This window comes from Carcharodon carcharias, chromosome 2, assembly GCF_017639515.1.
Source record: "Carcharodon carcharias isolate sCarCar2 chromosome 2, sCarCar2.pri, whole genome shotgun sequence".
NCBI classification, from domain to species: domain Eukaryota; kingdom Metazoa; phylum Chordata; class Chondrichthyes; order Lamniformes; family Lamnidae; genus Carcharodon; species Carcharodon carcharias.
Genome location: NC_054468.1, coordinates 133,309,907 through 133,326,010, shown reverse-complemented (window position 1 = coordinate 133,326,010; position 16,104 = coordinate 133,309,907). Strand labels below are relative to the sequence as shown.

The 16,104-nt window shown below is 44.7% G+C and overlaps 1 protein-coding gene across 1 annotated transcript in view; it reads left to right on the top strand.

Moving 5' to 3' along the window:
- The window catches only part of LOC121289986 (protein SPEC3-like), a 37,035-nt gene extending 23,861 nt beyond the window's left edge, over positions 1 to 13,174 (top strand). Inside the window, exon 3 of the mRNA XM_041210077.1 lies at positions 10,906 to 13,174. Within this exon, the coding sequence (XP_041066011.1) occupies positions 10,906 to 10,982 (77 nt within the window). The 3' untranslated portion in view covers positions 10,983 to 13,174. The remainder of the gene's footprint in view (positions 1 to 10,905) is intronic.
- Positions 13,175 to 16,104: the final 2,930 nt, after the last annotated feature.

Genomic DNA, 16,104 nt, shown 5'->3' with positions numbered 1-16,104 from the left:
AGATCAAGTGTAGTCGTGAAGCGAAAGCTATAACCAGTCGAGCCCCATACCATGGGGTACATAACACCGTTCGGGTGACGGTGAAGGACAGTGAAGGAGGGGCACCCATGGATTGGGCCTTCTTTAGCAAGCGGATCCTGTTGAAGGCGTGTGGATTTGAAGCGGAGGAGATCTACTGCCTGCAGGACTTCCCCAGTGCTGGATTTTTTGACGTGACTTTCAGAAGTGAGCCAGCTTGCATCAAGTTCCTGAAGGCGTTCGAGGACAAGAGAGACCAGTGGAGATGAAGATCCTGACGGTGGAGCCGCTCTTTGCTCTGCCGTTGCAACGAGACTGTGTGATGACGGTGCATCTCTACAACCCCCATGTCCCTGTCGCCTATGTGTTCACCTTCCTCGCCAGGTACATCGACAAGGTTGGGAGCTGCACTGAGGTTAGAAATGTATTTGGGATTTGGACATGCAAACGCCACATCAAGCTCAAGACCGATGGTAGCCGTGGCTACCTTGTCTACGTTGGGCAACCCAAACTTTGTTGCTCATTCGGTAAGTCTGGTCATGTGGCAGCCAACTGCAGCACCGTCCTCTGCAAGAACTGCAAACAGGAAGGGCACCAGACAAAGGACTGCAAACAGACTAAGTGCTGCAACCTGTGTGGCGAGGCAGGTCACCTCTACAGGACCTGCCCCAAACGCTGCTGCACTTATGCACAGGCAGCCAAAGCCAACAAGGGGGAAGCAGAGGAAATGCTTTGTGTCACTAGTACTAAGGACACTTGCAACACTCCAACCACCATGGCCCCCAGGGAAAACATCGGGACAAAGGAGGACACAGAGAGAGACAAGGTGGAGGAAAAGATTGAGGCAGCAGACAGCCAATCAACAGCACTGCCCCCTGAACCTCCCACTCCTCAGGAAAGCGAATCAACGGAGGAGGAGGAAGGAGAGGAAAATCAGCAGGGAGAGTGGCAGCTGGTGAAGAGAGCCAAAAGGAAGAAGGGGCTAAGAAGGGACCAAGCCACTTCCCAGACAAGTGGCAAGAGGTGTCTCCCATCCGACACGGATAACAAGAGCAGCAGCTCTTCGGACGAAGAAGTGCAAGGGCGGCACCGACAGAAGAAGCGGCAAAGCTCTAGGGAGTTGGAGCACGAGACACCCAAGCTCCAGAACATTGGAGACAATGAGGAGACCAGCACACCCCAACTTTGCCCAAAACCTGAAGAGGCCAGTGTACCACAGCCCCAAGAATCTGGGAGCAGTGAGGCGCTTAGCGCACCCCAGCTCCGGGAAGCCGGGAGCAGCAATAACCCAGAGGGGGAGAGGTTTGGAGAAGCTTCTCCAACAGAGGACATTTCAAACCCCGCTCTCTGCACGGACCCCCAGATGCCACCTGAGTGGAACATCTCCAATGGGAAGGTTCAGGACAGTTTCCTCAGCCCATCCAAAGTGAGGCAATTTGTGAACACTATGGGTATGCAGGAGCAGACCAAAGGTCTGGAACTGTCATAGACAACAGGTTTCGTAAGAGACTAAATGCTTTAAAATGGGTGTAAAGATTGTATCCATAAATGTGCATAGCATTAAATCTACTGCACGATGTGTTGCAACCTTGGACTACCTTGCCAAGGTCAAAGCTGACCTGTTGTTTCTACAGGAGTGTGCGATACCGCACCTCAGCTCCTACAGGCAATGGTCACGATGGTGGTCCCATGGGCCATCGATCTGGTCGGGAGGAAATGACTCTCGTTCCTCCGGCCTGGGGATTCTGCTGCGGGGAGGCGGCTTCACCGTCTCCCAGGTTAAGGAGGTGGTGGGCGGGCGCCTCCTCGTAGCAGACGTAATGTATAAGAATTCTCCACTCCGGTTAATTAACTTCTACGCCCCAGCACAAAAGGCCGAGTGGCTGGAGGTTTTTCAGCAGCTCCCACTACTGCTGGCGACCTCCAGGCCGGTCATTCTGGGCGGTGACTTCAACTGCATCATCGATGTGGCTGGACGATCCTGCAGGGCCGACAGCAGACTGGATGCTACATCCAGATCCCTGATGGAAACAGTTAAGGATCCCAAGCTGCACGACGTCTTCAGCAACCCTGCAGACGGCGCGCAGCGTAGATACACCTGGTCACGGCCAGATGGGTCCATACGTTCCAGGATAGACTCCCTGTTTGTGTCCTGTTCGTTTGCAGTCAGATCCACCGACATCAAGCCGCTGTTTTTTTCTGACCACTGTCTCCTACTGGCTGACTGTCACTTAGAGGAAGACCAGAGGTTGGGCAGGGGGACATGGAAGCTAAACTTGCAACTGCTGACCCCCATAGAACATTGAGGAGCTCAAGAGGGATTACAAAGGTTGGAGAACTGTGAAACCCCTCTTTGAGTCCCTGACACACTGGTGGGATCAAGGGAAACATCAAGAGGTTTTTCATCCTCAAAAGCGCCCAGAAAGCTAGAAAGGAACAGAGGGAAATGTCCCGACTCCAGAAAAACATGCAGAATCTGCACCGGCTGCAGTCAATGGGGGTCGATGTCAAGGAGGAACTCCAAGAGGTGAAGAGCCAGCAAGCCTTGCTCTTTGCCTCGGAGGCCTCCAAGATCATCTTCCGTTCCAGAGTCCGCTCCGTGGAGCAGGATGAGACGTGCTCACGTTTCTTCTTCCAAAAGGTACACAGAGAGAGCTCTGTGATCAGCAGCCTGAAGGAAGAAGATGGCTCGGTAAAGTCATCACAGTCCAACATTTTGAGGATCAGCAAATCCTTTTATGCCGGATTGTATGACGTGAAGCCCACAGACAGCACGGCCTCCCAGTCCTTCCTGTCCTCTATCACGGAGGTCTTAGATGACAGTACATGGGAGAATCTGGACAAACCACTAACTCTTGACGAACTGACTGAGGCCCTTGAGTCCTTTGAGAAGAGTAAAACTCCCGGAAGCGACGGCTTGCCGGCGGAGTTCTATTCAGCTCTGTGGGACTGGATTGGTCCAGACCTGCTAGAAGTGTACGAGAGTATGCTCCTGGCCAGCAGTATGTCAGAATCCATGAGGAAAGGCATCATCCCCCCTCATCTACAAGCACAAGGGGGAAAGGGAGGAAATTAGAAATTGGCGACCCATTTCACTGATAAACGTGGACTATAAGATTCTGTCCAAGGTCATCGCCAATCGGGTCAAATCCGCTCTGGAATTGGTGATCCACCCTGACCAGACCTGCACTGTGCCGGGCAGGAAGATCTCTGACAGCCTCGCGCTGCTCAGGGATACGATTGCCTATGTACAGGACAGGGGTGTGGATACCTGCCTCATCAGCCTGGATCAGGAGAAGGCCTTTGACAGAATATCGCACACCTACATGGTGGATGTGCTCTCCAAAATGGGGTTTGGGGAGGGAATTCGCAATTGGATCCAACTGCTCTACATTAACATCAGTAGTGCAGTCTCAATCAGTGGGTGGGAATCAGATAGCTTTCCTCTTAAATCTAGAGTCAGGCAGGGCTGCCCTCTCTCGCCTGTTCTTTTCGTGTGTTGCATAGAACCCTTTGCTGAGTCCATAAGGCAGAATCCGGGCATAAGAGGAGCGACGATCCCAGGCAGTGGAGGCACTCAGATCAAAGCCTCCCTGTACATGGATGATGTCGCCGCTTTCTGCTCGGATCCCCTGTCGGTCCACAGACTGATCCACATCTGCGACCAGTTCAAACTGGCATCGGGAGCCAAGGTGAATCGTGGGAAGAGCGAGGCCATGTTCTTTGGGACATGGGCTGACTGATCCTTTGTCCCCTCCACTGTCAGGGCTGATGGCCTGAAGGTGCTGGGGATATGGTTCGGAGGGACCAGGGCATGCGTTAGAAACTGGAAGGAGCGAGTGTCCAACGTGAAAAGGAAACTGGGCATGTGGGAGCGATGCTCCCTCTCCATTGCGGGTAAGAACCTGGTCATCAGGTGTGAGGCACTCTCGCTGTTGCTGTACATGATGCAGGTATGGCCCATTCCAGACTCCTGTGTGGTGGCGATCACCCGAGCCATCTTCCACTTTATCTGGAGGTCGAAAATGGATCGTGTCCGCAGGGACACGATGTACAATCCTCTAGATAAAGCAGGAAAAAACATGCCAACATCGCCCTCATACCGATGGCCACCTTGTGTGCGGCTGCATCAAGCTGGGCGTAGACCCTCAGTACGCAAACACCAAGTGTCACTACGTGCTGAGGTTCTACCTGTCCCCGGTGTTGCGAAGGATGGGTCTGGCCATGCTGCCACGGAACGCTCCAAGTAGTTGGACCGTGCCGTACCACCTGTCCCTCGTGGGAAAATTTATGTAGAGAAACACCTTTGACCACAAGTCCATCAGGCAGTGGTCAGAGAGGCCCTGCGGGAAAAGGAGAGGATGGGATGGTTCCCCGAGCAGACTGTCAAAGTCATTTGGCAGAATGCCTCATCGCCAGAACTTTCCAACAAGCACCAATATGTAGCTTGGCTGGTGATGAGAAAGGCCCTCCCCGTCAGATCCTTCCTACACGCCAGGAGTCACCTCCCTGTGGATTGTGCCTTTGCAAAGAAGGTCTGGAGAGAGATGCAGTGGTTTCTCTCGAGGTTCATCCCGAGCAGTTCTGTGACACAGGACTCTGTGCTCTATGGGCTGTTCCCAGGGACACACACCGAGACAAACATCAACTGCAGCTGGAGGATCATCAATTCGGTGAAAGACGCTCTTTGGTCTGCCCGAAACCTGTTGGTTTTCCAGCAGGAAGAGTTATCCCCGACCGAGTATTGCAGACTGGCACATTCCAAGGTCCAGGACTACATGCTGAGGGACGCACTAAAGCTTGGGGCAGCCGCCGCAAAGGCGCAATGGGGAAGGATCGCTGTCTAAGACCTTTCTGCCACAGTGCACCGAGGGGCTGGGAACTGTTGAGAGCCCCTCAGATTGTACAGCTCAAAATGAATGTCTGCAGTGAATACTAATTGTATTATAATTGTATTGAAGCACCTCAAAGTGCAATATAATGTATGTGGATAACTCCAATACCATTGTCTGATTGTCTGCATTGACCATATTGAGATGATTGTAATATTCTTTGATTGTATTGATGCACCTTGTGATCTATGTATTAAACTTGAATCTGATTGTACTTTTGTGATGGTGATTTAGAAATGTTTTGGAATGTTCTTCCAGATATTTTATGAATAAAGTATATTTTTTCAAAAAAAGAAATAAATTTCAGTCTTGGATTTCTTTCAGAAATCAACTCTTTCGGATACAGTATATAAGTAAATTGAGACTTAGGGCAGAATTTTCTGCCTGTCGGGCGGGCGGGCCCAACCCCATCTCAGGCGGGCGGGGATCCGATCCCCTCTGGAGAAGCGGGCCCCGCCGCCATTTTACGTGAGCGAGCCAATTAAGACCCGCCCAGCATGACATCCGGCAGGAAGTGCTATGCGCTTCCTGTGTGGGCGGGAGTATTCACCAAAAGCGATAGTGCACTCTTTCACACATGCGCACGAAAGAGCGCACATCTCCCTGAGGCTAAGTGCTGCCTCAGGGAGATCGTTGACAGTTTTAAAAATATCAAAAATAGAAAAAAAAATCCTTAACGTGTCCCCCTCATGTCACATGAGATGGGACATGTTAATTAATTACACTTAAACTTTATTAAACTTTTTAAAACCCTGCATGAAACCTCATCTGGCCGGTGGATGAGGTTTCATGTTTTTTCTAGTTCCCGCCGGGGCTCCTGGCCTGTCCGCCAACCTTAACGTTGGACGGGCAGGTCCTTTAATTGTTTAATTGATCTTGTCAATGGCCTCAAATGGCCATTGACAGGTCGGCGGGTGCACAGCTGATTTTGCTGCGGGCCCACCTTCCTGAAAATTTAAATGGGGCGGGATGCCGTCGGGGGTTCCGCCCGACGTTACCCGTGTCATTTTAAGTGTCGGCGAGCGGGCCCCACCCACTGCTCACCAACAGCAAAATTCAGCCCATAGTATGTAGCAAGTGTAGTATGCTTGGGAGGAACAGTTGACTTAGGACCTATGGTTTCCAAAACTCCCCACCACGAGGGGTTTCCTCATGTCACGTCCAGGTTCATTGTAACCTAATTAACAGGGATTGACTGCCATGATAAGTCCACAACTCTATTATTGTTGTATTATGTGACAATCTTGGTTTTTATTTAGCAATTCCCCTGTTCCTGAGAAGTGTGGTTAGAAAAGGGATTTAAAATAGGAAACGTAGGGAAGCCATAAATACAAACTTTTCAAGCTGTATTGATGTTATAATTGTCACTTGAGATTCCTTCTCGAAGGCCCCTTTTACAGAGAACCATAGAACCATAGGAAAGTTACAGCACAGAAGGAGGCCATTTGGATCATCTTGTCCATGCCAGACAAGGACACCCAGGTGCCCTTTCTAATCCCACCTTCCTACACACGGCCCATAGCCCTGCAGCTTACAGCGCTTAAGTTGCAGATCCAGATACTTTTTAAAAGAGTTTAGAGTTTCTGCCTCTACCACCAACTTGGGCAGTGAATTCCAGACACCCACTACCCCCTGCTTAAAAAAAGTTCTTCCTCATGCCCCCCCTACACCTTCTGCCACTTATCTTGAATCTATGTCCACTGGTTCTAGAATTCTCCATCGAGGGAAACAATTTCATCCTGTCCACTCTATCTATTCCTCTCATAATTTTGTACACCTCAATCAAGTCACCTCTCAGCCTTGTTTGTTCTAAGGAAAATAACCCCAATCTATCCAATCTCACCTCGTAGCTACACTTTTCTAACCCTGGCAACATTCTTGTAAACCCCCTCTGCACTCTCTCCAGAGTTATTACGTCCTTCCTGTAATGTGGTGACTAGAATTGCACACAATTCTCCAGTTGTGGCCTCACCAGTGGTTTATACAATTCCAACATTATATCCTTACTTTTATATTCTATACCTTTGCCAATGAAAAGTATCAAGTATATATAAATGATTCACATAACTTTAAAAGACAAATAGTAAAATGGTCCTGGGAGATTTGGATCTTTTAGGAAACTGCACCAGTATATAGTAAGTGCATTTCAATGTAGTAAAATATTCAATATTTACCAGGCTATCTTACTAGTCCAGGCTAGGGAGTATGTGCTGAATGAACAGTCATGCAGCACGCTGATCAGGAAAGAATTAAGATAGTTATTGTTTGAAAGTAATTAAAATCGTGAGGCAAATGTATGCCAGAGATATGAAAAAAAAAGAGATTTTGGGGTGCATTAGAAGACAAACAGAATGCAAGTCAAAAGAAGTGACACTGTAGCTGTATCAGGCCTGATACGGTATCAGTCACTATATCATTGAAACAATAATGCCACCCAGAAGAGGGTGCAGCGTGGCACAATTAAGTTTTTAAGTTATAAAAACCAAGGAAATTAGCCTCATTTCTGTTGGAAAACAGGCAATTTTAAGGTGGCCTAACAGAGGCTTTGAAAATTATGGCAAAGTCTGGTAAAGCTGATCTAAAACAAATTGCTCACATTGACTAAAAGTTCAAAGGTTATGACAAAATGTTATAAATTATGAGAAAACAAGGAATTCATATGGAACAATTTCACAATAAATGGCATATTACCATTGAAAGCCAGAGATGTAAATAGTATAAATAGGGAAAATAAGACATATTTCTGGAGAATGAGATAAAGGGATATGGTGAGAAGATAGCATTGAAATCAGCCAGGAAAAGGCAGAATTTTTTGAGCCAAATAGATCTTTTTCAGTTTCTAAAATTTAATACGTTCACAGTTAACAGGCTTGTGTCACCAAAAGCAGGATAAATCCAACACGGCCAATTATCGCCCCATCAGTCTACTCAGCAACGTGATGGAAGGTGTCATTGACGGTGCTATCAAGAGGCACTTACACAACAATAACCTGCTCACAGACACTCAGTTTCGGTTCTGCCAGGGCCACTCAGCTCCTGGCCTCATTACAGTCTTGGTTCAAACATGGACGAAAAAGCTGAACTCAAAAGGTGAGGCAAGTGTGACTGCCCTTGACATCAAGGCAGCATTTGACCGAGTGTGGCATCAAGGAGCCCTAGCAAAACTGGGGTCAATGGAATTAGGTAAAACTCTCCGCTGGTTGGAGTCATGCCTAGCACAAAGGAAGATGGTTGTGGTTTCTGGAGGTCAATCATCTCAGCCCTGGGACATTGCTGCAGGAGTTTCTCAGGGTAGAGTCCTCAGCCTAAACATCGTCAGCTGCTTCATCAATGACCTTCCCTTCAATCTAAGGTCAAGTGGGGATGTTTGCTGATTGCACAATGTTCAGCACCGTTCACAACTCCTCCTGCATGGGAACACCACCACCTGAAAGTTCCCTTCCAACCACGCACCATCCTGACTTGGAACTATATCGCTGTTCCTTCACTGTTGCTGGGTCAAAATCCTGGAACTCCCTTCCTAACAGCACTGTAGGTGTGCCTATATCACAGGGGCTGCAGCAGTTCAAGAAGGCGGCTCATCACCACCTCCTCAAGAGCAATTAGGGATGGGCAATAAATGTTGGCCTAGCCGGAGACACCCACATCCCATGAAAGAATAAAAACAATGTATTGATTACCCGTGACTGTGTGTGTGTGTGTGGGTGGGTGAATGCAAATAAAGAATTTGAATTTATAAAATGCATTTCAAGATCTCATAAGATCCCAAGGCACTTCATAACTAAGTATTTCTGAATTGTATTCATTGTTGTAATGTATTAAATACGACAGCCAATTTTGTGCACAGGCAGCATTGAAATAAATGACCAGATAAACCTTTTTTCTTGTGTGATTTTGGTTAAATGATAAATATTAATCAAAACACTACTGAGGTCTCTCTTGCTCTTCTTTGAAATAGTGCAGCAATATCTTTTACATTCACCTGAGAAGGAGCAGGAGGCCTCCGTTGAACGTCTCATCTGTCAGATGGGATGATGGTTGAGGTGTCCATGTGTGCACACAAATTAACAATGAAGCAGCACAGATGGAACAGTATCCAATGTAAATTTGCTGTCACCATATACTAAAAGCCCAAGCTTGCTGCTATCCGGTGATTCATTGATGAAACAGGAGGAAATGTGGCATTGTGAGGAATGGTAAACAAGCATTTTGTCAGCTCTCTCACAGGCAAGGACATGCTTTTTGAAATTGCAGCTGTAAAGTGCTCAAGTCATCCAAAGCAAGTTTGCTACATGTTGCTCCTCTTTGCAACATTTAGGTAGAAGTTATAAGAGACAGACAAACATAATTGGTTACTAAATTATATAAGGTCACTCATTTAATGTCTTTGCATATCTTTTCTTTTTGTATATGTTGATTACTATGCAGTAGGATGGAGTGGAAGATTTCCCTTCAGCTTTTCAGTGATACCAGCAATCATTTCTTGTACAGCTTTAGCATGCACAGCTGCACTGTAGACACTCTCCATATAATTATGAAAACCTATCTAAAATCTAACAGTAGGGTCTCCAGAGTAGTTTTGCTGTATATCATTCAATTTATTCTTATGTGCTCTCTAGACAAAACTGACCAGCAAAATAGTTATAAGTGCCCAATGTGACAGCAGCTTTGGACTTTGACGTTATTTCAACTGGACACTGGGGAATGCACTTTCCCACGCTTGGGATTCTTAACATTCATGAAAAACACCTTTCACCCATCTATCCAGGTTGAATTTGGTTTTACCCGGCAAAATACATAATGGCTTAATTTATCCAGTTCAAAATTGGGGGCAGGAAATAGGGTTGAGTGAGTAAAAGATCAACTTCTAAAAGTTTTACAATGCTTGGCCATACAGGTCAATGTGATATCTTACCGGAGGATTTATTCAGTGTATAAAGAAAGCTAATCATGCCCTCCTAATTATAGAAATTTACGGAATTTTAAAAGGAAAACATTCAGCTCATTGTATCTGTGCCAATCAAAAAATTCTATCTAACCTAATTCCACTTTCCAGTTTTTGGTCTGTAGCCTTTATGTTATGGCACTTTAGTGTATATCTAAGTACTTTTTAAATGTGAAGAGGTTTTCTGTATCCACCATCCTTTTAGGCAGTGAGTTCCAGACCCCTACCAGCCCCTGGGTGAAATGATTTCTCCTCAACTCCCCACTAATCCTTTTACAATTTCCTTTAAATTTATGACCGCTGGTTATTGACCTCTTGGCTAAGGGAAATAAGTCCTTCCTAACCACTCTATCTAGGCACCTCAATTTTATGCACCTTATTAAATCTCCCCTTGGCCACCCCTGTTCCAAATAGAACCCCAGTCTATTGAATCTTACCTTGCATCTAAAGTTCACCATTGAATTCTATTTGCCACTTTTCTGCCCACTTTGTCAATCCACTTATTTCTTCCTGCAGAGTATGGCTTTCTTCCTCACTATCAATCACATGGATAATTTTAGTATCATCTGCAACCTTATTAATTATGTCCCTTACATTTAAGTCTAAATCATTGATAGGTACCACAAAAAGCAAGGGACCTAGTACAGAGCCCTGCAGAACCTCACTGGAAACATTCTCCAGACTCTGTGCTTCCTGTCATTGAGCCAATTTTAGATCCAACTTGCTACTTTCCCTTGGAACCATGGGCTTTTATTTTTCTGACCAGTCTGCCAATAATCATTTAGCTGCTATGTTGAAATTTTCAAAAGGTTTAATAATCCATTTGTGTAATATAACATGCTCATCTTAGTTGATGTTTGAGGCACATACTCGAAGCAACGTAGAAAAAGTTTAGCTATGCACTGTGCCTGTCCTAGGCTGAATGCAAACACCAAGTTCTAAGACCAAAAAAACTATCATCTTGAGTGCCAAATTTAAAACCCAAAGCACTTTGCATTTCACTAAGTTAATGCATCTGACAAATTTTGCATAATTTTTTTTCTACTGCAGATGAACAGAGGAACGATGGAGAAGCACAAGCAGTTACCATGGAGGCGAAAACTGAAACTGTATTCCTTCCTTCTTGAGTAAATGACTGTAAAATGCAATTAATTGGGCTTTTATTCAGCGTTTGATCTGCAAAAGGCATAGTAGGAATCAAGATACACCTACTTACCTTCAATAATCATTATACATTAGGGCTTCGCAGCTTACATTGACAGCTTCATTTATTGGATGGAGCATTAGATCATCTGCACAAGCATGGACATTTCAGGTTCATGGCACAGGATATCTTTTGATGTAGAGGTATCTTTTAGAATACTAATATATTGCATTGCAATGTAGGTTGAAAATACATCCAGGTAAATAGAAGCTTAATACCACTGAATGTTTATTTCACATAAAGTATATTTTCTTTTCCATTTATGTTTTCTAGTCTCTTAAATTGCTAAAGAGAGAACTTGCATTTATATAGCTACTTTCACAAACTCAGGATGCTCCCAAACACTTTACAGCCAATTAGGCATTTTCCAAGTGTAGTCAATGTTATAATGTTGGAACCACAACAACCAATTTTGCACACAGTAATGTCCCATAAACAACAACAATTGATAATCTGCCTCTGAAGTTGGCTCAGAATAGATATTGGCCAGGACATCAGGAAGAGTTCCCCTGCTTTTCTTAGAAAAAGTGCCATGGAATCTTTTCCATCCATCTGGAAGGGAAGATGAGGGATCAGATAAACATCTCATCAAAAGACAGAACTTCAACAGTGTAGCAGTCCCGCAATACTACACTACACTAGGGACAGGACATTGTACTCAAGTCTCTAGAGTGGAAATTGAATCCTGAACCTTCTGCCTCAGAAGCAAGATTACTTCCAACTGAACCAAAGTTAGCATATGTTGTTAATCATGTTTCTTTCTCCTCTCTATTATCTCACTGCTCATGCCTGAAGGGAAGTCGTTCCATTTTGGTTTGAATATATGACATTTCTCAATTCCCTCCTTCCTATGGAAGTCTTACTGAGTGATGTACTGTGTGTGTTTTTGGAGGCAGACAACCAATTTGTATCCCTTCATCAATTCCACTCTTCAGAAGAGGCACAAAGCACAAACCTGGTGATCATATCCCCTTTCCCCTTTTTGGAAGGCCTTGGGGGCACCTGGGATTGTGAGCTCAGTGGAGTAGGAGTATTTGAATTTGGATCAATTTACTCAATGCTACTGAGTGTTAATACTGTTTGCTACTGTGCTATTCACTCTGTTACCATTGTTTCTCAGCTTATGGAGGAAGAGGAGAAAGTGAACTGACTGTCAGTTTATTTTCCCTTCTGTGACATTGGTTCCGCCCGAAACCATCTGTTTGACAAGCCTTTGACCATCTGTGTTATTGGATCTCTCAGCAGTGGATAATTATTCATTATCTGCCCAGATCCTAGGCATGCAAGCATCCTTGCATCAGAGTAATGCATCATTAATGTTTTTATTCACTTTTATTGTAATGGTGGGGGGATACTTTAAAGTGCTTGGCATTATTTATCAGGTGAACATTTTGTTAACTAAACATTTTTTTAAATCCCAATGGCTTAGTGAGTACTGATTACACAGAAGGCCCAGGGTTAAATCCATAATCTTCATATAATTAGTCAATCACAGTCAGAGTTTAAGAATTGGCCTGAGTGTCACCACACTAGGGAAGGGAAAAAATTCAGATGGATTCCCTGTTCCTGACTGGTACCCAATGATGCTTGATGGGAAACGCATGTGTGGACATCAGGTGAAGAAAGAATAGGTTTAGGCATGATCACTCTTCACAAATACCCTGCCGACACTCACTATTGGAAGATCAGTTGTGGTGAATGGCTAGTTAGACAAGATATCAGAAAACTGCCAGCAACTGCAGAGTTACGTTTCATCATGAGTCACTATCTTCTTAAGGTGGCAGAAAATTTAAGGTTAAAAATTGATGCTAGTGCTGTGTTGCTATGGCTGCAGTTGTTCCAACTTGATATTTGTGTAACACCTGACATTGATCAGTAGTCATTTGTGTACCTATGAAAAATGCATATAGTTCTTAACATTTTAATCATGACCTTTTAAATCATCAAAATTTTGCATTAATTCATTTTGAGTGTTGTCTTTGAATATCATTATGTAAAACACTTTGGTGTCTGATTTCAAAATAATGTTTGCCTAGACACCTCTTTTGCACATTTTTTGTGAGAAATGTGTTTGTTCACAAAAGCTCCATTAAATCAATCACAATTGCTTATCTTCATTAACAACAACTTGTATTTATGTAGCACCATTAACATAGGAAAACTGCACAAGGCACTTCGCAGTAGTGTTACTAAACCAAACTTGATAACGAGCTACATAGGGAGATATTAGATAAAAACAAAAAACTGCGGATGCTGGAAATCCAAAACAAAAACAGAATTACCTGGAAAAACTCAGCAGGTCTGGCAGCATCGGCGGAGAAGAAGAGTTGACGTTTCGAGTCCTCATGACCCTTCCACAGAACTGAGTGAATATAAGGAGAGGGGTCATTTCACCCCTCTCCTTATATTCACTCAGTTCTGTGGAAGGGTCATGAGGACTCGAAACGTCAACTCTTTTCTTCTCCGCCGATGCTGCCAGACCTGCTGAGTTTTCCCAGGTAATTCTGTTTTTGTTTAGGAAGATATTAGGGCAGATAGGCAAAAGCTTGGCCTATGATGTAGGTTTTAAGGGGCGTACTAAAGGAGGAAAGAAAGGTAGAGATGTCAAGAGATGTATGGAGGGAATCCCAGAGCTTAGGGCTTAGGCAGCTGGAAGCATGGCCACCAATGATGATGCAATTAAAATCAAGGACAGTCAAGAGATCAAAATTAGATGAGTGCAAATATCTTAGAGGGTTGTGTGGCTGGAGGAGATTACAGACATGAGGAAGGGCAGGGCCATAGGCAGATTTGAAAACAAGGATGAGAACTGAAAATTCAGATGTTCCTTAACCAGGACCCAATATAGGTCAATGAATACAAGGGTGATGAGTGAATGGGACTTGATGCAGGTTAGGACATGGCAGCCAAGTTTTGGATGGCAGATGATAGAATGTGGGAGGCTGGTGAGGAATGCATTAGAGCAATCAAGGGATATGATACAAGTTAGGACATCAACAGCCGAGCTTTGGACGGTGGAGGGTAGAATGTGGGAAGCCAGTGAGATGTGTATTGGAATAGTCAAGCCTAGAGGTAACAAAGGCATAGGTGGAGGTCTCAGCAGCAGATAGATGTATCAGGAGTTAGGCAATGTTACAGAGGTGGAAGTAGGCAGTCTTCGTGTGGATGTGTGTTTGGAAGCTCATTTTGGTGTCCAATATGACACTAAGGTTGCAAATTGATAGGTTTAGACTCAGTTGTGAGTCAGTGCTGGGGAATGGTGTTTGTGGTGGGAATTAAGATAGTGGCTTTGGTTTTCCCAATACTTAGCTGGAAAAATTTCTGCCCATGTCGTACTAGATGTCAGACAAGCAGTCTGACAATTTTGAGGCTGTGAAAGGATTGAGGGGTGATGTTGAGGTAAGACTGGGTCAGCATGTACATGAGAAATAGGAGGGGGCCAGGGACAGATCCTTGGGGAACAACAAAGGTTAACAGTGTAGGGGTGGGAAGAGAAGTCATTGTCAGTGATCCTCTGGCTACAATAGAATAAGAATGAATCCAGATAATACTGTCCCATGCAGCTGGACAACGATGAAATGGAGTTGGAAGAAGATGGTGTGTCCAATTGTAGACAGGTCAAGAAGGATATGATAGTTTATCTTTTTCACACCCATACAGGATGTTATTTGTGACTTTCGATAGAGTCATTTTGGTACTGTGGCGGGGCAGAAAGCTGATTTAAGGGACTCAACCATAGAGTTCAGGAAAAGTTGGGCACCAATTTGGGAAGTGACAACATTTAAGACTTTGGAGATGGAAAGCGGTGCCATAAATCAACATATATGGTGCATCAGGGGGTGCTGCTGTGAATTTTGGTTTAGACATGTTAATGCAGGGGATATTGCATATTGCATCTAGAACTCAGGATGGCAGACAGAAGGGAGTGATTTTGATGTTGATTCTCTATTTAAGTGCATGCCAATTTATATATTTCTAATGACCGTGATCAGCAATTTTGCTTTTAAAAATTAATTCCCAGTATGTGACCATTGCTAGCAAGATCACATTGATCATCCCTGGTTGCCTTGAGAGAGTGAAGAGCCATCTTCTTCTTTATAGACTCATGGATGTTTACAGCACTGAAGGAGGCCATTCAGCCCATTGTATCTGTGCTAGTCAACAAAGATCTGACTACACTAATCCCATTTTCCAGCATTTGGCCTATATCCCTGAAGGCTATGGCAACACAAGTGGATATCTAAATACTTCTTAAATGTTATGAGAGTTTCTGACTCAACTACTCTTTCAGGCAGTGAGTTCCAGACTCCCACCACCCTCTGGGTGAAAAAATATCTCCTCAACTCCCCTCTTAGCCTTCTATTTCTTACCTTAAATCTATGCCGTCTGGTTATTGACCCTTCCAGTAATGGAAAAAGTGCCTTCTTATCCATCCTATCTATGTCCCTCATAATCTTCACCTCTATCAGGTCCCCTCTCAACCTTCATTGCTCCATGGAAAACATGCCCAGCCCATCCAATCTTTCCTTATAGCTCAGACCCTCCAGCCCAGGCAGCATCTTGGTAAATCTCCTCTGCACCCTCTCCAGTGCAATCACATCCTTCCAATAATGTGGCGACTAGAACCACATGCAGTACTCCAGTTGTGGCCTAACAGTGTTTTATACAGTTCCAGCATAACCTCCCTGCCCTTGTGTTCTATGCTGCGGCTAATAAAGGCAAGTATCTCATATGTCTTCTTATCCACCTCATCTACCTGCCCTGCTACCTTAAGGGATCTATGGATATGTGTCTTCAGTACTTTCCAGGGTCCTACCATTCATAGTGTAATCCCTTGCCTTGATAACCCTCCCAAGTGCATTACCTCATACTTTTCCGGATTGAATTCCATTTGCCATTGCTCTGCCCACCTGACCAGTCCATTGATATCCTCCTGCAGTTTACGGCTATCCTCCTCACTATTTACCACCCTACCAATTTTCGTGTCATCCGTGAACTTCTTGATCACACCCCTGCATTTAAGTCCAAGTCATTATGTACACCAC